This window comes from Emys orbicularis, chromosome 2, assembly GCF_028017835.1.
Source record: "Emys orbicularis isolate rEmyOrb1 chromosome 2, rEmyOrb1.hap1, whole genome shotgun sequence".
NCBI classification, from domain to species: Eukaryota; Metazoa; Chordata; order Testudines; family Emydidae; genus Emys; species Emys orbicularis.
Genome location: NC_088684.1, coordinates 419,696 through 441,860, shown reverse-complemented (window position 1 = coordinate 441,860; position 22,165 = coordinate 419,696). Strand labels below are relative to the sequence as shown.

Below are 22,165 nucleotides of genomic sequence, written 5' to 3'. Positions count from 1 at the left end.
CAACTGCCACAAAGTGACACCCCACCCCAGGCTGACACCTACAGTGCAGTGAGTCCTGACATTGGCACCCCCAGAGGGCAGAGATAAGGTGTGTGGGGAATGTTGCCTGAAGTGATCAACAAAAATGATCAGGGGTCTGGAGCACATGACTTATGAGGAGAGGCTGAGGGAACTGGGATTGTTTAGTGAGGGGGGATTTGATAGCTGCTTTCAACTACCTGAAAGGGGGTTCCAAAGAGGATGGATCTAGACTGTTCTCAGTGGTACCAGGTGACAGAACAAGGAGTAATGGTCTCAAGTTGCAGTAGGGGAGGTTTAGGTTGGATATTAGGAAAAACTTTTTCACTAGGAGGGTGGTGAAGCACTGGAATGGGTTATCTAGGGAGGTGGTGGAATCTCCTTCCTTAGAGGTTTTTAAGGTCAGGCTTGACGAAGCCCTGGCTGGGATGATTTAGTTGGGGATTGGTCCTGCTTTGAACAGGGCGTTGGACTAGATGACCTCCTGAGTCCCTTCCAACCCTGATAGTCTATGATTCTTGTGTTTCTACACTTTATTGTCGAATTTTTGAAATCCGACCTTCCAGAAAGGCACGGAGAGCAGAAAGCCCTGCTATGCAGCAGCAACCCTTAACCCATCTTAACCCATTTCTCCTGAGTGGTGCAGCACAGGCAGGGCTAGAGGGGGATTTGAAGCAGGACAGGGTAGGGACCTTACACACCAGTTTGAGGAAGGTGTTCTGTGCCTACAGGGCAGCATGAATGAAGGTCCAGGTCTGTGAGAGAAGCTGGGAACAGTCAGTGGGGGCTGCATTGTTGGTGAAGTTGAGGAGTCAGGGACAATATGAATCAAGACAAGAGTAGACAAGTATGGAGGGACAGTGGTGAAGGTGATATATGGGAGCCAGGGGAGGGATTCATCAAGGGGGTGAGGTGGTCAGAGCAACAGGCAAAGAAGATGATCTTAGCAGCCAAGTTTTGTAAGGACCGGAGAGGGGTGGTGGATGTGAAGGAGGCTGCAGTGATGAAGATGGGAGTATTAGCTTCATGGACAGGAAAAGAAGGTTGGATCTCAGAGATGTTTTGGTGGACAAAAGGGAAGGATTTGATCTTGGCCTGACCATGGGGAGCTAGAGAGAGGGCAGAACCAAAGCTACCCCCACTTTGGAGGCCTGAATATCAGGGAGGCTGGTGGCACTGCACAGTGACAGTGAAGGTGAGGAGAGGGAAGATCTGGGAGGGAAGATCGGGAGCTCCTGTTGAGATATCCAGGAGGAGATATGAGACGGGCTGAAAGCAGATGGAGGGAGCCCGGTGGAGAGGCAGATTTATGAATCATCACTTCTCACCTAATCTTGGAGTCAGACCAGTTGTAACAACCTGCACTGGTCTCCACAGATGGGACCGTTCCTCCCAAGTGACTGAGTGACACAGGCAATGGGGAATGGGCCAAGAGTGAAAAAGGGGCATGAATTGATTGGGATGGAGGAGAGGGGGGAGCTGCACTGACAATACCATGGCAATGGCATACGTGAGCAGACAGGGCCACAAAGACACCAGCACCGTGCCAAGAGGCTAGATCATTGCCCTGCTTGCAATCGATTTGGGTCTGGTGTATCAGGGGAAGGTGAACTTGGTGTCGAGGTGGCTCAGCAAAGCTAGGGTTAGCACCAGGGAAGCAGTGCCTTACAGTTTCAACCCTCCATGTGTTTGTCAAACAGTAAGAGACAAAAGCTTTTGGCCAGGCAGCACCATCTGGAATCAGCAATAAGAACTGTCCCAGACATGTTCCCAGAGCTGCTGTTGGTCTCTCTCCCAGACCATGTCTGGCCAGGACAATGGAGAAGATGCAGAACAAAGCATGCTAACAATGGCTGCCCTCACTGGCCACAGAGTCTGTGAGTGTTTGACCCAATCCCGATGCAGACTATACCCCAAGGAATGCTGCCTAAGTCAGAGATCTTCTGATATACATGCCAGTAGCCACGCAAACCTCAGCCCGCTGGAACTGAGGTTCCTAGAATCCTGTCACTGACATGCTTCTGCTTTCCAGGAAGAAATCAATCAGTTCCACATGTCCTGCAAGCACATTCAGCAGTTACTACAAAACAGCTTATCCGTGGACCTTGGAAAAGCACATTTCTCTCTATCTAGGCACTTTGATCGGCTCCATTGCCATAGCAGATCTGCATCTCACAAATCTATCCTGATACCCTTAGAGATGGAGAGCTGAGACATGAAATGGGGGGAGTGACCTGCTCAAGCTCATACAAAGTGTAGCAGACCTGGAGATTGAACCCAGGGTTTCTGTTTCCCAACACAAGGCCTTATCCATTAGGCCATCCTTCCTTGTGGCTAGTATAAGTGTGATTATCTGCAAAAGGCCTCAGCCAATTGCTAGCCACTGACACATGATGAGATTCTGAGGATAGCATCATTGATAAAGCGCCCTTTCAGCCATGTGATCGCTACCTGGAGCCTGAACTGTGTTCCCCAGGCACAGACAAGAGCTATGTTCCAGCTGCTAAAGTGAGCACTGCTGTATTTTTTCATAGTCAAGGTCTGAGGCTGGAAAAAGGAGTTTTACCCACGGAGCCTCAGAACCGCACTTTCCATTGGGATGAGGTGGTCCTCAGAACCACCCCAGCATTTATGCTTAAGGTAACCCTCTCTGACAGAGCACAAGAGAGGCTTCTTCTTCGAGTAACGCAGCCGTGCATTCCACTTAGGTGTGGGCACACCCAGCGCACCGCAGCCAGACAGTTTTGCTCTCCAGGACGCCTCATGGCCATGTCCCCTCCCCTGACTATATGAGTGCCATCCCTACGCCCCTCAGTTCTTTCTTACCACACTTGCCTTCTCTCTGCAGAGCCTACAGAGTCATCCTGTCTCGGCCCGTCAGCCCTGGAAAAGGATCTGGCTCTGGCTCTGGCTCAAGTTGATGGCCTCGTCTTTGTTTCCGAATGATTCCCGTGCTGCCGGGCTTTTCCTCCCCTTCAGTACCACGGGGTTTCAAAGTGTACCAAGTTCTTTTGCAATGCTTTGCTGCTTCCCTAGGTATCCAAGAGGAGTTCTTGCAGGACACCCACAAATTAGTGGATATCCTGCAGCTATCTGCCCCTGGGAGAGTCGCCCTCCCTATTAATGATGTGCTCCTTGGACCTGGTAAGGCCCTCCGAAGCATACTGGCTTCAGTACCACCTGTGGCTAAGTGCATGGAAAAGCACTACTTCCTTCCTGTGCAGGGATTTGAGGGTTTTTACTCCCATTCAGCCCCAAATTCTCTGGTTGTAACCACGGTGATCAGAGCCTGGCAGGGCTGGGTTAAGTCCATCCCCAAGGATAGGGACTCTAAATGATCGGACGTCCTGGGCAGGAAGATTTATACCTCATCTACCTTACAGATGCTAATTAGCAAGACTTGCTGTCCAAGTATGATTTTATGAACTGGACATCTGTGTCGAAATTCACAGACCAGCTGCCTGAGGCCTTGCGAGAGTAATTTCGGGCATTTGTCACCAAAGGATGCTTGGTGGTTAAGGCATCCTTGCAGTCCATCCCAGACGTTGTGGACACCTTGGCCAGGGTGATGGCCTACACGGTCACAATGAGGAGAGCTTCCTGGCTGCAGAATTCAGGTATTGGCCCCACTGTCCAGCAAGCCATTGAGGATTTGCCCTTCAGCCCAGTGCTGTTCTCAGACAAGACAGTTGAGATGCTGCACTCCTTCAGGACTCCAGGGCTATCCTGCAGTCCTTGGAGTGTATACGCCAGCGGTGCAGGTGCACCATTATGGTATTCAAGAGCAACACCTGCAGCAGTATTGTCCGCAGCACCTGTTTGGCCAGCCCTCCCCTCTTCCGAGACAACGGGGCTACCCCAAAAAGGGGCAGAGATCCCACAGGATGAAGCAGTCAGGCTTGGGGTTTGGCCAGTCCTCATGCCCTCCCCTCGTGCCCTCCAATCGCCCATTTTGACTCCTTGGCCAGAGCACTGTTCCAATCGTTGCTCCTCTCTCCCTAGTCCCCCTCTTTGGGGACAGGCTGACTGCTTTCACAATGCTTGAGGCTCGATCACCACCAACAGCTGATTCCTAAGAGCCACCAGATCAGGCTATGACATCCCTCTCCACAGCTCCTCCCCACCCTCCCTCCCTGTCTCTCTTCAGGGACTCCCCTCATGAGATACTGCTCTTTGAGCAAGTCTGCTCTCTGCTGGCTTTGGGAGCGGCGGAGAAGCTTCCGCCAGAACACCAGGGTCATGGCTTCTACTGCCAGTACTTTCTGGTGCCCACGCCACAGGAGGGGTAAGACCCATGCTCAACCTTCGTGGCCTCAGCAAATATATCGGGTGCATGAGATTCCGCGTGGTCACTCTATCGACTGTCCTTGCTGCGTTGTCTCAGAATGACTGGTTTTCTGCTCTGGCCATTCAGGATGCCTACTTTCACCACAGACAGTTCCTTCAATTTGTCGCGGCGGAGCGCCATTTTCAGTACAAAGTGCTCCCATTCAGCCTCTCTTCTGCCCCCTGGGTTTTTACCAAATGCATGGTTGTTGTCATGGCATATCTCAGGAAGAAAGGAATTCACACGGTCCTGCATATGGATGACTGGTTACTGAAGGGCAGATCCAGAGAGGAACTTCTTGCTCATGTTGGCATCACACTGCACTTGCTTGACTGTCTTGGTCTCATGCTAAACACTGCAAAGTCAATGTTGGCTCCCACTCAGGGTACGTCTACACTTACCGGAGGGTCCGGCGGCAGGCAATCGATGTTCTGGGATCGATTTATCACGTCTGGTTTAGACGCGATAAATCGATCCCGGATCGATCCCGGAAGTGCTCGCCGTCGACGCCGGTACTCCAGCTCGGCGAGAGGAGTACGCGGCATCGACGGGGGAGCCTCCCTGCCGCGTCTGGACCCGCGGTAAGTTCGGACTAAGGTACTTCGAATTCAGCTACGTTATTAACGTAGCTGAATTTGCGTACCTTAGTCCGAAGTGGGGGGTTAGTGGGGACCAGGCCTCAGAAAATTGAGTTCACTGGGGCCTGTAGTGGTGTCGCAGTCATCCCTACCCCGTCTGGTTTGGATCACCTCTGGAGCCCCTTTTTAAAAATTGGTGTCACATTAGCTATCCTCCAGTCATTTGGTACAGAAGCTGATTTAAATGATAGGTTACAGACTACAGTTAGTAGTTCTGCAATTTCACATTTGAGTTCCTTCAGAACTCTTGGGTGAATCCCATCTGGTCCTGGTGACTTATTACTGTTTAGTTTATCTATTTGTTCCAAAACCTCCTCTAATGACACCTCAATCTGGGACAGTTCCTCAGATTTATCACCTAAAAAGAATGGCATTTCAGGCCCTCTACAATGCATGTCATACTTTTTGGGACCATATCAGAGGCCTAGTGGTTCACATACTTACTGACAATACCACCGCAATGTATTATGTGAACAATCAAGGAATAGTGCACTCCAGGCTACTCTGCCGAGAGGCAATCAGATTATGGGAATTCTGCCTTGAGGAGAACATTACTCTGAGAGCTGTTCACTTGCCCACAATCCAGAATCATTGCAGCAGGAATTTTTCCTTGAGTCACAAGTAGTCCCTGAAGACAAGTCTTCTCTGGCTTATCTTTGCAGCTTGGGGCATCCTGACAATCGACCTATTTGCTACAAGGGACAACAGGAAATGTCGTCTGTTCTGCTATCGAGGGGGCCTCACTCCAGGCTTGCTGTCCGACGCTTTCCACCTCAGCTGGCAGTCGGCTCTCCTGTACGCTTTTCCCCCAATCCCAATCATCCCAGAAGTCATCCTCAGCTGAAGGCAGATTGGGCCAAGCTCATTCTCATTGCCCCAGCGTGGTTGAGGCAGTACTGGTTCTCGGCCTTTTCACACTATCTATTCAGCCTCCAATACCACTTCCTCTCCATCCCAACCTACTCACTCAGAATCACTCTGTACCTTGCATCCCGTGCTCAGCTCCCTGCATCTTATGGCGTGGCTGCTGCATGGCTGAATGAGGAGGAAGAGCAGTGTTCGGTGGCTGTCCAGGCAGTCCTGCTCAACAGTAGAAAGCCCACTACCAGCATGGCCTATTCAGCTAAATGGAAGCAGTTTTCAGTGTGGTCTTTAGCCTGCGGAATTCAACTGACACTGGCTTTTATGCAGGACATCTGAGAGTACCTGCTGCATCATCCAGGGCAGATACAAGCTTTGATAGGATGGTCCTGCAATTCTTGCTTACATAGACTCCGAGCTCCACCTCCTGGGGGTGTACTACTTGCGCGTCACCGAAGTGTAATACACAGCTGCATCTACTGAAAGAAGAAGAAACGGTTACTTCATGTAACTGTGGTTCTTCGTGATGTGATGCAGATGTGTATTCCCCGATCCCCCCTCCGGCCCCTCTGCATCAGAGTCTCATTTTGGTGTTTGATGCAAAGGAACTGAGGAGGGTCAGGCCACTGCCTCATATGGTTAGGGGAGGGGCTACGGCCATGAGATGCAAGCAAACTTCTCCAGCTCCAGCACTGGGTGTGCACACACCTAAGTGGAAATACATGTCTGCATCACATCTTGAAGAACCACAGTTACAGGAAGTAACCGTTTCTGTTGCCGCCATCCTGTCCCAATACTGAAATCACGTGGCACGGCATAACTGTTGGAAGAGTAATCAAAATATACCTGCACAGGACAGAGACCTGCAAGAAGTCAGTGCTCAGCTTGGTGTTTCACTCCTCAGCAGTCCGGGGGAAAAGCTATCAGTGACGAAGATGGAAGGTATAAGTCAGGGCGGGTAACTTCATTGGCAGAAAGGGCAAACGTGCTGTGTGAGGACATCTGGCCGCAGAGTGCACATTCTCCCAGCGCTGCCCAGGTAAAAATTGAAATTAAAATTTGAAATTGAAATTTTGAAATTAATGGAGATATCCCATCTCCTAGAACTGGAAGGGACATCGAGTCCAGCCCCCTGCCTTCACTAGCAGGACCAAGTACTGATTTTGCCCCAGATCCCCAAGTGGCCCCCTCAAGGATTGAACTCACAACCCTGGGTTTAGCAGGCCAATGCTCAAACCACTGAGCTATCCCTCCCCCCGTAGCACAATGCCCTTGGCAGGTGCAGGGGAGGTCTGCAGTGAGTCACTCACAGTCATCCTTACACAGCCATGGGCCTGCACCCTGCAGAGTTACTGAATGGCTCTTGCTCCCCCACGCCTGACCCTCCCTGGTACACACATAACCATCACAGACCTCTGGGCGTGCAGGGCCTAGACAGACATCGCCACAGCAGACACACAGTGCCAGACGGGCTGCAAATCACACTGCTAGAGAGTTTAGGAGAACTCCCCCTTCCCCCGGCCAACGTCAACAGGTGGAACATTCCAACGCTGCCAGCTGAGTGGTACGGCCCAACTGCTGGTACAACAGTGTTGCTGCTCCCCTGTCACTCAGTTCCGTTGTCACTGCTGACAGCTGAGGAGCTGTCTCTGGGTGTGTCCCCCCCCCCCCGCCATGAGGGGCCAGGGACGGTCAGAGCCCCTCCCCCTGCCCTATGATGCACCAGGGACGGTCAGAGCCCCTCTCCCCCAAGCTCGCCAGAGTCCCCTCCCCTGCCACAAGGGGTCAGGACTAATCAGAGCCTCTTCCCCCTGCTTAACGAAGGGCCAGGGCCAGTCAGAGCCCCCTCCTCTCACCCCATGAGAGGCCAGGGTCAGTCAGAGCCTCCTACCACTGCCATGAGGGGCCAAGGGTCTCACCTGCTTCAAGTGATAGATTTCATTTCCAACAGATCTGAAACATAATACTTTACATCACAGGTAGTCAATTATGTTTTGTCAAGGTCCAAATTTCTTGGTCAAGGTATAGTCAAGGTCCAGACTCCAGAGGAAATTGAAAAAACCCCAATATTGCTAACAATAAGTAAATAAAAAGATTTCGGGGTTGTGACAAAGTTCCTCCTCTATCTTGGTGGGTCCTGCACTTATTGGCGGATTTTCTTGCCTCAGAGATTCACCATGTGGGTTGGGGAACAGCCCAGAGACCTTCCCCTCTGGAAGAACCCACAGTCCAGGTCAATTGGGAGGTTTGGGGAGAACCCAGGCCCACCTCTACTCCGGGTTCCAGCCCAGGGCCCTGTGGACTGCAGCTGTCTATAGTGCCTCCTGTAACAGCTGCATGACAGCTACAACTCCCTGGGCTACTTCCCCATGGCCTCCTCCAAACACCTTCCTTATTCTCACCACAGGACCTTCCTCCTGGTGTCTGATAACGCTTGTGCTCCTCAGTCCTCCGGCAGCACACTCTCTCACTCTCAGCTCCTTGCGCCTCTTGCTCCCAGCTCCTCACACTCGCACCACAAACTGAAGTGAGCTCCTTTTAAAACCCAGGTGCCCTGATTAGCCTGCCTTAATTGATTCTAGAAGCTTCTTCTTAATTGGCTCCAGGTGTCCTAATTAGCCTGCCTGCCTTAACTGGTTCTAGCAGGTTCCTGATTACTCTAGTGCAGCCCCTTCTCTGGTCACTCAGGGAAAAGAAAACTACTCATCCAGTGACCAGTATATTTGCCCTCTACCAGACTCCTGTACCCCACTGGTCTGGGTCTGTCACAGGGTCCATTCAAAAGCGGCTGGCAGTCCAGATTTGGCCTGCAGTCTGCCTATTGACTACCTCAGCTCTACATGTTACATAGCTCTAAAATTGTTTCCCATACAAAGATCTCAAAATAACCATGACAATCAGCTAGTTCTTAGCTTTTGGCGGAGGTCACACATGACCCTCCTCTGTGAAATCTTGAGAAGATGGTAGGCTATGGGTGACATACCTGTTTGGGCCTGGCTGTGTCAGGCCTCCCATCTGACATCCTCCTGCTTTGTGAGGGGCCAGGGTTGCTCAGAATCCCTCTGGGCGCCCACCCCCTGTGGGTGCCTGGGCAAGTCAGAGCCCAAAATGTCCCTGTGTGACACCTGGGGTTGTGATGTTTGTCTCCATATTCTGAGTGCCCTTGTGCACATGGGTGAGATGGTCTCTGTGGTCTGGGTGCCCTAGGGGATGGGGAGGGTCTCAAGAGGTACATGACTGTGGTCTGTGGGGCGAGATCATCTCTGTGCTCTGAGTACCCGGGGGACAGGTGGGGGTCTCTGTGGTCTAAGGCACTGAGTGTTCCTGACATGTGATGTTACCTTCTTTTTTGCAGATGTCCCCAGGAATCATTGCCAACCCCTTTGCAGCTGGCATTGGCCGCAAGAACAGCCTGGAGAGCATCTCCTCCATTGACCGAGACCTGACCCCAGAGGAGCTGGAGATCCTACAAAAAGTGGGTGCTATAACTACCTTCAGGAGAGTGGGATGGGGCAGAATGGTCTCTGAAGCTCTGCAGTGTTTTGCCTTGGCCTATGGAGCCTGTGCCATGGTGGATGGGTCCCTGGTAGAAGATTTCACTCATCCCCATAGCTCCTGTGCACCTGCTGTTTCCATAGGATTGGAAAAGTGGTAATGCTTCTTCCAGAAGTGCTCAGGGATGTGACTCTCATATCTTCTCCTATGGGGGTGATGGTGCTGCCCCTAGGGCAGGGGTCATTTGAGGATCTGGCCCTCTGATCTTCCCCTTTGTTTCCAGGAGATGGAGATGGTGAGGGAGGCGACTCAGTGGGAGAGAGAAGAAATGGAGAAAGTGGTGAGAGCATTTTCACACTGACATTCTGACCTTGACAATGTCTTGGCCAAGGTGGTGAGTTCTGAGAGAAATGCTGCAGAATTGCCCTAACCAGAGCACCACTTCCCACAGGAAGCTCTGGGTCCTCTCCTCACCTTGGGTGTATCAAGTCTCTCTGATCACCAATATCCCCATCTCTCCAGACACTCTTTTTTTGTCTTCCCATACCTCTTTTCTCTTACTTCATTGGGACTATTCCAGCATCTGTAACATCGTTTCATGCTGTACTTCACTATACTTGTGCCTCAATCACAAGGCAGGCCCCCGCTGTAGGAGCAGAAGCCTCTGTTCTTTGGATTAGATGGGAGCCCCAAGATGATCAGTTCTCTCCAAACAGCACCATTAACTGCACACAGCTGGTAAAGTCAAAGGTGGGAACACACAACTCATATCTGCCCATATTTTAAGGAGACACAACTGCAGGTCCTGGTTCAAAATGCTGCATCTCAATCCAAACAGTCCTTTACCTATCTAAGTGCAAAGTAATGCACACTGGAAACAATAATCCCAACTATACATACAAAATGATGGCGTCTAAATGAGCTATTATTGCTCAAGAAAGAGAGCTTGGAGTCATTGTGGATAGATGTCTGAAAACATCGGCTCAATGTGCAGTAGCAGTCAGGAACAATTAGGAAAGGGATAGATAATAAGATAGAAAATTCCATAATGCCACTATATAAATCCATGGTATGCTCACACCTCAAATACTGTATGCAGTTCTGGTCACCACACATCAAAAATGATACATTAGAATTGGAAAAAGGTACAGAGAAGGGCAACAAAAATGATTAGTAAGGCTATATTTATGTCATGGAGATCACGGAATCCAAGACTTGCCGAGAACTCCGTAACATTTTCTGGTTTGGCCCCTGGGGCTGCAGCACTCGAGCTGGCAGCAAGAGGGACCCCAGCAGGGTTCCAGCGACGGGCGAGGGCCTCCTCAGGGTCCTCCTGCAGGGTTCCAGCAACTGGCGACAGCCTCCTCAGGGTTCCCATGTGCGCGGGGGGAGGGGAACCCCACAGCTCCCAGGCACCATGGTGGCAGGAGAAACCATGGAGCCACAGCAGCAGCAAAAGTCACAGACAGCTCACGGCTTCCATGAATTTTTGTTTGTTGCCCATGATCTGTCAGTGACTTTTACTAAAAATAACCATGACAAAATCTTAGCCTTAATGATTAGGGAGATGGATCCGCTTCCATATGAGGAGCAATTAAAAAGACTGGAACTGTTCATCTTAGAAGAGAGATAGAATCATAGAATCGGTCTATAAAATCATGAATGGAGTAGAGAAAGTGAATAAGGAAGTGTTATTTACACCTTCACATAACACAAGAACCAGGGCGTAAGGATCCCACCACAGGCAATCAGGACCAATGGTCGGAGCAGGGGCAAACCTGAGGCAGGGAGTAGTGTAGGAGTGCGTAGTCAGGTTCTCGGCCAGGATCGATACCAAGGGTCTGATTTCAGTGTCCAAGTCAGAAGGCAAAGTCCAAATCAAGCTGTGGTTGAAACCAGGAGTTCAGGAGCAAGAAATGATTATGACAGCTACAGTAATCCCACACTGATGCCTGAACACTTCTTGGAACGCACTTTAGGATTATATAGGGCAGGGAGCCAGTCAGAAGCCATGGGATGCTGTCTGTCAGACCCCTTAAGACGGGACTTCCCATGGTCTGGGTCCACAACAGGTCATGGGCATTGGAGCACAGGCTGGTTACAGCTGCTGCTAGGTGGCAGCATGAAGATGCCATCTGCCTGGCAGATCTGCAGGCCTAGGATTCTAGACCCATGGGGCCTTACAAGGGGTCACCAATTAAATTAATAGGCAGCAGGTTTAAAACAAACATAAGGAAGTACTTCTTCACACAACGCACAGTCAACCTGTGGAATTCATTGCTGTGGGATGTTGTGAAAGCCAAAAGTATAACTGGGTTCAAAGAAGAACTAGATAAGTTCATAAAGGACAGGTCCATCAGTGGCTATTAGCCAGGTCCATCAGTGGCTATTAGCCAAAGTGGTCAGGGATGCAACCCCATGGTCTGGGTGTCCCTAAACCTCTGACTGCCAGAAGCTGGGACTGGGTCACGGGGGATGGATCACTTGATAATTGCCCTGTTCTGTTTGTTCCCTCTGAAGTGTCTGGCATTGGCCACTGTCAGAAGACAGGATTCTGGGCTAGATGGACCATTGGGTGTGACCCAATATGGCCATTATCGTCTTATTTATCCATATTTGTATTACTTCTTATCACCATATCTGACCATCTGCCATATAAAATAGATTGGCAAAAATCAAGGTTCTTATGGACTTTGTGTACTCCCTGACACTCCTGCCTTTTGAAATGATACAAAGCTGTGCATGGGGTAGGTCTTTTTTATTTTTAGGGATGGGGGGAAAAGGAATGGAGGATGCTGTGAATATCAGTCTGGTTATGGTGGGGAAAAATATCAATCTTGGCAGTTTGCCAGCCAGAGGTTAAGGGTCTATTACAGGAGTGGGGTTCTGTGGCCTGCGATGTGCAGGAGGTCAGACTCGATGATCACTGTGACAGGACCCCTGGGGTGTAGCCTGGGAGTGTGGGATCGCTGTTCCCCCTTAACTCTCCAGCCTGGGCTGTCTCTCTCAATGCTTTTCTAATGACAAGCATCAAACCCCTCCAGGTGCTGTCATCACTCAGCACAACCGCACGTGGAGCCCCACATCCAGCTAGATTGCATGAATGCTCCCAAAGTCGCTCATGAATCACACAGAGAAAGGCATCAGCCCAATTCCCCCGGCTCCCAGCCTTGTACCTCAGGAATCTACCATCTTGTACCGCTCAAGATGAGCAGTGCAAGTTTTTTAATTGGTTCACCACTTCATCCATGGAAAGTGGAGATACACCAGCCTTTGTAAACCTGAGCAGATTTACCAAACCCTTCAGGCAAACTCACTGGCAAAGATAAACAGGAAAACAAGTTTATTGACTACAAAAGATAGATTTTAAGTGATTATAAGTGATAGGCAAAAAGTCAGAGTTAGTTACCAAAATAAAATATAAGCACGCAGTCTAAACTCTCAACCCTATTAGACTGGGCAACATCTAGATTAAGCAGTTTTTCTCACCCCACTGGATATTGCAGTTCATAGTACACACGTTTCACCCTTGAAACCTGGGCCAGTCTCCTCTGCTGGAGCCTTCAGTCTTCTGAGTGTCTTTGTTGCTTGCAGCATAGGCAGGGGCAGGAGAAAGGCCAAGGATGGGCCCTCGTGTTCTGTTTTATACCCTTAGTCCATGTGCTTGGAGAATACAAGTCCAGGCATGTCTGGTGGGCATTGCTGAGTCACCAGGCAAGGTTGAGCAATTCCCCTGGTGTGGCCTTGTACAAGTGAGTCATTGAATTGTAACTCCCTTGCTGGACAATGGCTGGTGATGTTTGTTCAGCACCCACCTGGGTATTGGTTACCTCCCTTGTCATTGTCTCTGGAGAGCTAGTATCTGAGTGCTTCCCAAACCTACAGCGTATTTTAGTGAAAACCATACAACACAATTCTTATAATTTTATATGCATTAATGATACACATATTAGGTGGAACAGTGGGTTTCAGCAGATCATAATCTTTTCTACGATACTTCACATGGCATGCTTTATATGAAATGATGAATATGGGGGTTACAGGGCGCTCCCCCGAGGTATAGAGTGTCACAGTCACGATGGTCCCTTCTGGCCTTAAAGTCTATGACTATGATTGACTGCACAGAAGCAAAGTTTTAAAGAAGACTTGAATAAAAAGGAGGATGGGGGTTCCCTAGCATTTCCTTACTGCTTCTTGTCAGGCCTACAGCTTAGTCAGACCATGTCAACTTCTGGAGCCAGCTCTTGACCTGTCCCTATCCTGAGACCTGCAGGGCAGCCACATGGTGTCAGGACATTCACATAGTTTCCCAGTGTCATAGAGTCCACACCCTTGACTCATCAACCATAGAGGGTTTGTTGTTGGGCTATGCATGATGCTTGTACCCCTTGTGAGTTTGTTTAAGTGTCATTTACCTTCAGGTGATGGCAATTTCCTCCCTGGCAGAGCTACATCTTTCTTCTGAAGTGTTCCCGTTATTACTCTTTGGAGACAAAGCAGCAAAAGTGCCACAAACTTAGGAACATAAATTGAGAGCATAGGCATGTAGAATCTGCAATTGCCAAATGCACACTTAATTTAAACTAGAAATCACACCTTTGCAGCCGCAGTGATCTTCCACACATTCCAGCCGCCAGGGGCTCTGCTCACCAGCAGGGTGCAGGGCCAGGAGGAAGCCCTGTTCTCCCAGCATCTCACACAGGTGTGCTCTGGTAATTTTAATGCTCTGTTGTGCTGAGCTGGAAGAGTGGGGCATGTTAAACTCCAGTCCTCCTTTAAGAGCCTGTGCAATCACACCTGTGGGACTCGGTGTCACCTCAGCGCCTTCACCACTGTCACAGAGAGCAAACAGAACTTGTCTTTATCTAGGGAGTTGATGGAATCTCCATCCTTAGAGGTTTTTAAGGTCCGGCTTGACAAAGCCCTGTCTGGGACGATTTAGTTGGTGTTGGTCCTGCTATGAGCAGGGGGTTGGACTAGATGACTTCCTGAGGTCTCTTCCAACCCTAATATTCTATGATTCTGTGAGGTTTTCCTACTCGTCATTCTGTTTTCCTCACAACACCAAGGAATGCAGTCTCATAGATGGTATAGGCCACCTCCTAAACTGTCTGTTGGCAAATATCCTCAACAGTATAGGAGCAGGATCCCGTGCCGCTTTTCTTCACAGCCCTCAGCATCAGTCTCCCAACAGTGATTTTGAGGGTCTGTTTGAGAGTTGCATACTGATGTGCACCACATCGCTAATCCATCCCCCCAATCCCCTCCCTTCACACCTTGTCACTCGTCTACTCATGCCTTGATGACTGTCTCGCCTCAGCAATCCAATACGTGAGCAACTTCTTCCAGTCACTAGGACTGTTAATCAACTGGGAGAAATCCTTGCTTCAATCTGCACAGCGTATCACCTTACCTGGAGCATCCTAGACTGCACTCAGGCAGAGCCTTTCTTTCAGAGGAGAGATTTTGCAAAATATGAGACTCCTTAACAACTCTCAATGAGCAACTTATATAGACCACAATACTTTTCCTGCAACTAATAGGCCTGAGGCTTCATTGATCGACTTCGCACCCTTTGCTTGTCTGAATGTGAGACCCTTGCTACTCTGGATGACGAGAAACCACACAGAATAGGCACAGCCCATCCCTCTTTGAGTGTACCAGCAGCTTCAGTGGTGAGAGAACAGGGACAACGTCCTCAGGCAAATACCCTTTACTCGCTCTTCCCTACCCTCACATGCTCCACCAATGCCTGTAGTCTGGGCTGAGGTTTTCATTACAAGACCTCAAAGTATTTGGCCTATGGAAGCCCTGGATGTCCAGAATCCATATCAATGTACTGGCATTCAGGACAGTACGATGGTCTCTCAGGGCCTTTGCCTGTCCCTGCAACATCATGTAGTATAGGTGCTTACCAGCAGCACCACTGCCATGTACTACATCAGCAAGCAGGGAGGAGCGCATTCCTGTCTGCCATCAGTCGAGGCAAGAACATTATGGCTGTGGTGCATCCAAAATCTTCCCTGTTGTTCTGCACTTCATGGGAGGAGAACATGGAGGCAGACTTGCTCAGCAGGAGGTCTCAGAATCAGTACCAGTGGTCCTAAACCAGTGATGGATAAAGCAGTATTTCAGAGAGGAGGTAACCCTGTAATAGACCTCTTCACAGCTGAACAAAACACCAGATTCCATGTGTTCTGCACAGGAGCGCACAGAGAAAAGTCTTATCTTGGATGTGGTTCTCCTGGACTGTATCCAACTTCTATATGCCTTCTCTCCCATTCTCCTCAGACTCAGGGTCATAAGGAAGATCTAGTTGGACAAAGCCAACATTATATTAATAGGCCCAATGTTGTCTTGTCAGGACTGGTACCCAGATCTTCTGCATTGTGTCTGCTGCCTTTCTCTCCAGATGCCTCTTGCAACAGCAAGAGAGGATTTTGCATCCCGACCCAGAGACACTCCATCTCACAATATGGAGATAACCTGCTGGCTAATGTGGACTACTTTGGCTCTCAGAGGGCCCCAAGCCTTTCTATTGCAATCCCGTGATACTTAGGAATATAAATCAGAAGTAGAAATTGTAGGAAATGTATAAGAGAACAAAAGGAAAAATCTGTGGCCAGCAGAGTTAAGGACAATAAGGAGTTTTTAAAGTATATTAGAAACAAAAAAGAATCCTGACAATGGTATTGATCCATTGGTAGAAGGAAATTATAGAATTGTCAATAATGCAAAAAAGGCAGAAGTGTTCAATAAATATTTTTTGTTTGTATTTGGAAAAAAACAGAGGATATTATATTATGTAATGATGATGAAATTATCCATTCCAGTAGTAACTTAGGAGAATGTTATACAGCAGCTTCTAAAGTTAAAAATTTTAAATTCATCCAAGAGTTTTCAAAGAACTGGCTGAGGAGCTTGCTGGACCATTAATGTTGATTTTCAATAATTCTTGGAACACTGGGGAAGTTCCAGAAGTCTGGAAGAAAACCAATGCTGTACCGATATTTAGAAAGCATTAACAGGATGATTTGGGTACCTATTGGCGGTCAGTCTGACGTCGATCCCAGGCAAAATAATGGAACAGCTGATATGGGACTCGATTAATAAAGAATTAAAGGAGGGTAATATAATTAATGCCAATCAGCATGGGTTTGTGGAAAACAGATCTTGTCAAACTAATTTGTTAGCTTTTTTTTATGAGATTCCAGGTTTGGTTCATAAAAGTAATACAGGGGAGTCGCATCTTACGCGGGGGTTAGGTTCTGAAGTCAGCGCGTAAGGCGAAAATCGTGTATAGTCAAACGCTCATTGAGTGGAATGGCGGGCAGAATCGCCCGTACTACAGGTACAATATTTAAATTGTTATTTTTCTCTTTTTTTGTTTTGTTTTGCCGAGCGCGTATAGTTAAAATCGCATAAGTTAAATGCGCCTATGATGCGACTCCACTGTAGTACTGATGTAATATATTTAGACTTGTGTAAGGCATTTTACTTGTTAATTCAGGATATATTGATTAAAAACCTAGAACGCTACAGAATTAACATAGCATATATTAAATGGATTAAAAACTGGCTAGCTGATGGACATAAAAATGTAATTGTAAATGGGGGATCATCATCGGATGGGTGTATTTCTCGTGGGGTCCTGCAGGAATTGGTTCTTGGCCACTCACTATTTAAAATTGTTATCAGTGACCTGGAAGAAACCATAATATCATCACTGATAAAGTTTGCAGACAAGACAAAGCTTGGCGGAGTGGTAAATAATGAAGAGGACAGGTCATGGCTCACTTGGTGAGCTGGGCACAAGCATCGATTCATGGAAACTTATCTCTAGGTCCTAGATGTACAGGAGAGAGCTTTGTTTTTGCCTGGAAAAGACCAAGTCTTTTAGAAAATCTAACAGCTAATATTCATAGCGCATGGGCAGCAACGCCAGGAGAAATCCATTACCAAACAGACACTTTCATACTGAATAAGGAGGTGTATGAAATATTGTCTCATCTTAGCTAGGAAACCAGTACTTCCTGATTTAAAGACCTGCTCCATGAGAACCACTGCAGCATCCTTGGTCTGCCTTAGTCAGGTTACCTTGGTGGAGGGGTGCAAAGCAGCAGTATATGGGTTCACCAGGCACCACTCTTTGAACTTACCAGCATGCTCCAACTCTCTGTTTGGGAGATGGGGACTTGAGTGCTTATATGCCTTAGAATGCTTGCTAATTGCCTGCAAGTGGGAAAGCACAGAGGCCCTAGAAGAGGAAAGAGAGGTTACTTACCAGTAGCTGTTGTTCTTAAAGAGTTGCCTTTGTGCATTTACACTACCTGTCCACCTTCCCCTCTACCTTGAGTTCTATAGAACTTCAGGGCTCTGCTGTTGGGGAGAAGGGCCAGAGGTGGTTGGGGGTGCACTCCCTTGTATAGAGCAGGGCGATGAGGTCACCCTCACGGGAGATCTCTTGTGCTTCTCCCAATGGACATGGATTTTCATGGCAGTTTCACAGCTCGAAGCCCGGGGCACCAAGTCCCACCAGTATAAATGGACAGAGGTGACTCTCAAAGAACAACAGTTACTGGTAAGTAACCTCTCTTTTTCATATGCAGGCCCAGAGTTGGGGGAGGGATCCCCTTGAGCTGAGTCATTGCCACCCAGGTGAGACTCAGTCATGGTCTCCTTATGCTGAGTGACAGAGAACTGAGCAGCTCAGTTCAAGCCTGTCCTTATTCTGTCATAGTTCCTGCCTTTCCTTGCCCCTGGAGGGATGGTGGCACTAGGGGGCTAGTGCCTTGTAATGTCTCCCTTCCCCTGATGATTGCCCAGCTTATGCCATGTGGGGTCTTTTCTCCCTCCCGCCAGATAACTTCCAGGCTTGTGCTGTGTGAGATCTCTGTTCCCCTTCCCTGATAACTGTCCGGCTTGTGCTGTGTGGGGTCTCTGCTCCCCTTTCCTCCCCTGGTAACTGCCCAACTTGTGCTGTGTGGGGTTGCTACCTCTCTCTCCTCCCCTTGATGGAGGGACTGTCCCATGTGGTGCTGACCCCTTTCCCTCTCTCTTTGCTTGTGCTGCTTGGATGCTGTTCTGACTCTGTCCTGTTCTTATGGAAGGAGAGGATGCGTAGGGAGCGGGAGGCAGCCACGCAGCTCCTTGAGGAGGAGGCAGAGGTGAGGAGCTTGGTGGGAGGATTGTAGGGGTGCAGAAGAGAGCCACAAAAATTATTCAAGGGGTGTAGAAAATGCCTTACTGTGAGAGAGGGAAGGTGGGGGAGGGAATGTCTTTTATTGGACAAACTTCTGTTGGTGAGAGAGAATCAAGCTTTCGAGCGTCCACAGAGAAGCTTGTCTCTCTCACCAACAGAAATTGGTCCAATGAAAGTTATTCCCTCACCCACCTTGTTTCTCTAATATCCTGGGACAAACAAGGCTACAACATCACTGCGAGAGACTTAAATAGCTCTATCTGGTTAGCTTATCTAAAAGAAGATTGAGAGGTGACTTGATTACAATGAATAAGAACCTTCATGGGAAGAAAATACTGGATATTAAAAAGCTCTAAAATCTAGTGTAGAAAGGCATAACAATTACCAATGGCCGCTTGCTGAAATCAGACTAAGTCAAATTAGAAATAAGGCAAAATTTTCAACTATGAGCGAGACTAACTATTGGAACAAACTACCTAAGGGAGTAATGGATTCTCCATCTCCTGATGTCTTCAAGTGAAGACTAGATGCCTTTCTGGAAGATGATGTAGTCAAAAACAAATTGGCTCAATACAGGCGTAACTAGGTGAAATTTTATGGCCTGTGTCATTCTGGAGATGAGACTAGATGATCTAATTGTCCCTTCTGACCTTAAAATATATCAGTCTGTGAGAAGCCCTGCACCAGGGACTGGGGCATTCAGGGATGAATGGGAAATCCTCAAGTCAGGCACGCACAGGAGAGGCAGGAGAAATTATGGGGATTTGGAACACTGGCAGGGGCATTTCCTGGGAGATAGTGGGTTGGCGTGTGCTGTGTGTTGCTTTTTTTCCAAGCTGAGGCGTAAAGTGTTTCTTAGGTGACAGTGGTTGGGTCACAGGCTGGACTTTTTTCCAGGCAATGAAAGTTTTCCCTGGAGATAAATAGGCCCATTGGCCCATGGAGGAGCTGCCCCTCTTTCTTTGGCCTGATCTCTCCTTCCTCCCTTATCCCACTCCTGGCCTGATCTCTCCCTGTTTTTTATTCCTCTCCAGAATATCAGCAATGAGCCTTTGCGACTGGACTATCGGACCCTGGCAGCTTTGCCCAGCAACAACTTACCAAGAGTCACCCGTGCTGTAAGTGATGGGGTCCTCGCTGAGACTCTGGATGGGCTCGTGCAGGAGGCTGACCAGGGATGGAGACAGCCAATAAAAGAGGTCCCGGGGGAAGAAAAGGAGAGTGTGTCCTGATGAGGACCTGGCCTGTGCCCTCTGAGAAGCAGATAGTACCACAGGCAGAGCTCAGTGTAGGCTCCTAGGTGGGGTGGGGAGCAGCTAGTGGCAAACAAGGTGCACAGCACTACCCACCAACATGGGACAGTGAGGAGAATCCCAGGTCCAACTGGAATGGCAGGAGGCCAAACAAAAGGACATGGCACACCACTTCTAGGACACAAACTTGACACTATAGCTTATGTGACCTTCCATGTGTCAATCTCAGGATGGAGGGGCAGGGGTTCTTAATTCCAGGGAAGGCTAACTGGATTTCACAGCTTGGTTAATGCTGCCTTGAAGGTAGGGAGGCCACGACCCCCTCCTGTCTCTTCCATCACCCACACTCCACATCTCTTCCTCTCCCATCCCAATCCCATCGCCAGCGAGCCCCACTTCACCTCTCCTCTCCTCCCATTGCCCTGGGCCCTGTCTTGCCTCTCCTCCTCTCCTGTTCCCCCATCACCTGGGCCCTACCTCCCACCCCAGTCACCCCATCACTTTTAGGCCCTGCCTCCCTTCCTGTTCCCTTTCTCATAGTACCTGTTTTCCACCTCCCTGCTCATTCCTCCATTGCTTCACCTCCTGTCCTGTCCCATTCCATTTCCCAATATCATCCTGAGACTCCACCTCCCCTTTCCTTCCATGCCCACCATTGCTTGGCTTCACATTCCCTCCCCTGCCATTCCCCTGGCCCTGCCTCCTTGCCTACTGGTTGTTACTCACACAGAAAAGTCCCACCAGGAAAGAATGTAATGTATTTTTAGCATCTTTTAATGTGACTTAGCAGCTGGAATCAAGGGGAGAGCCGGCCCCCCGTAAGCAGCTGTCTCTCTTCAGCCCGCCATGAGGTGCCTTGTGAAGGACTGCTTGGGAACTGCTGCCCTACTGGGTCCCTGCCTCACACTGGGAGTTTCTGGGGGCTGTGGAATGCAGGGCTGCACAAGCTGCTATTTTGGAATGTGAGGGGACAGCAGCAGCAGCATCTATAAATGTCTCATTTCAGATGGAGTGGCAGCTGATGTCCATGTTCATCTCCCTCCAGCTGTTCTGTGCCCGACCCTGTACATACCCCTGACACAGAAAGCATGGAGTTGGGGGCTGCAGGGGTGACAAGGGTGCTGGGTTTTCCCTCTGGAGGCACAGTTAGTCCACTTGGCCTCTGGCGGGAAGGCTGAGCTCAGGATCAGGGCAGCTGGCAAGGAAGTGAATTGGTAATTTATCAGGTTTTTTGCAGCCTGACAATCAAGTTTAATGAAGGTGACTATTTCTGTTTCCTTGTTCCCACAGCAGCATTAGCTCCCAGTTCTTGCTGTATGTCTGATTCTTCCAGCTGGTTGCCTTTCTGTCTAATCAAGCCGTGACTGTCATCTGGTCTGTCTTGTTTTAGATGCAGCATGAGCCCTGGTTCAGCCTATACGGCCTCATTTACTCCTGGCTGTGTTAGTTTCATTCATATTAATTCCAGCTGGGTCTAAGAGAGCCTTTTAGCCAATTTGAGAAGGGTGGATTTTACTGCAGGAGCGTGACTGAGAGAAAGCCAATGCCATCTGGAGTGTCTGTGCCTGTCTAGCTAAACACATTTCTGAGCGATGCGGGCCTTCTGGAGGGGCAATGAAGAAGGAAGGTCCAGCTCCCCTTGGAAGCTCATTGTTTCTCACACTCCTGAGCAGAGGTGGAAGTGATGGAAGGCCTGGAGCTGCTAAAGGGCTCTGCTCTGGGTCCTGAATGGGATTTCTCTTGGGAGCACCCCAGAGAAGGGGCAAGAATTTAAGCCCAGGGTGTGTCAGTCTATTTTGCTGTGTATAGGCCCCTCTGTGTGGGTTGATATCCGGGGTTTACTGCGAGTAACATGTTTTGTATTTGTATGTTATACCTTTAAAAGCCAGCCTTGAATGAGTCAACTCCAAATGGTGCACAGAGTTGTTTCTGGTCCACTGTTTGCTAGACCTATTTGTGGTCCCTCTGTCTGAGCTGCGTCTGTGCAGTACCCAGTGCAGTGGAGTTCATGGGTGATGAGCTTGGCTCTTTCATAGATTCTGAGATTCTGAGATTTTTAAGACTAGAAGGGACCAGTATGATCGTGTACTGAGACTTCTTGCGTAACACCGAGTCACCCTCTCACCCAGGGCCAGATTAAAGGTGAAGGGGGCCCAGGGCTGTTATTGTTTTGGGAGCCCCTTTTTGCATATTCACGATCTTTCGTGCTTTACACTACCCATGCCCAGGGCTAAACACTCTTTTGTTAAATTCCCTTGGTTATTTCAGTTCCTGTTTTCAAACGTGATGGACCCGTTATAGAGCTGAGTGACAGTTAAACAAAACCATTTGGATTTTGGCACATAACTGGTAGTAATACACATCATGATGC

At 49.0% G+C, this 22,165-nt stretch overlaps 1 protein-coding gene across 1 annotated transcript in view; it reads left to right on the top strand.

Moving 5' to 3' along the window:
• SCRIB (scribble planar cell polarity protein) overlaps nucleotides 1-22,165 on the top strand; it is a 195,944-nt gene that overhangs the window by 105,125 nt on the left and 68,654 nt on the right. Inside the window, exons 26-29 of the mRNA XM_065397800.1 lie at nucleotides 9,200-9,319; nucleotides 9,623-9,679; nucleotides 18,450-18,506; nucleotides 19,576-19,659. Coding sequence (XP_065253872.1) covers nucleotides 9,200-9,319; nucleotides 9,623-9,679; nucleotides 18,450-18,506; nucleotides 19,576-19,659 — 318 coding nt within the window. The remainder of the gene's footprint in view (nucleotides 1-9,199; nucleotides 9,320-9,622; nucleotides 9,680-18,449; nucleotides 18,507-19,575; nucleotides 19,660-22,165) is intronic.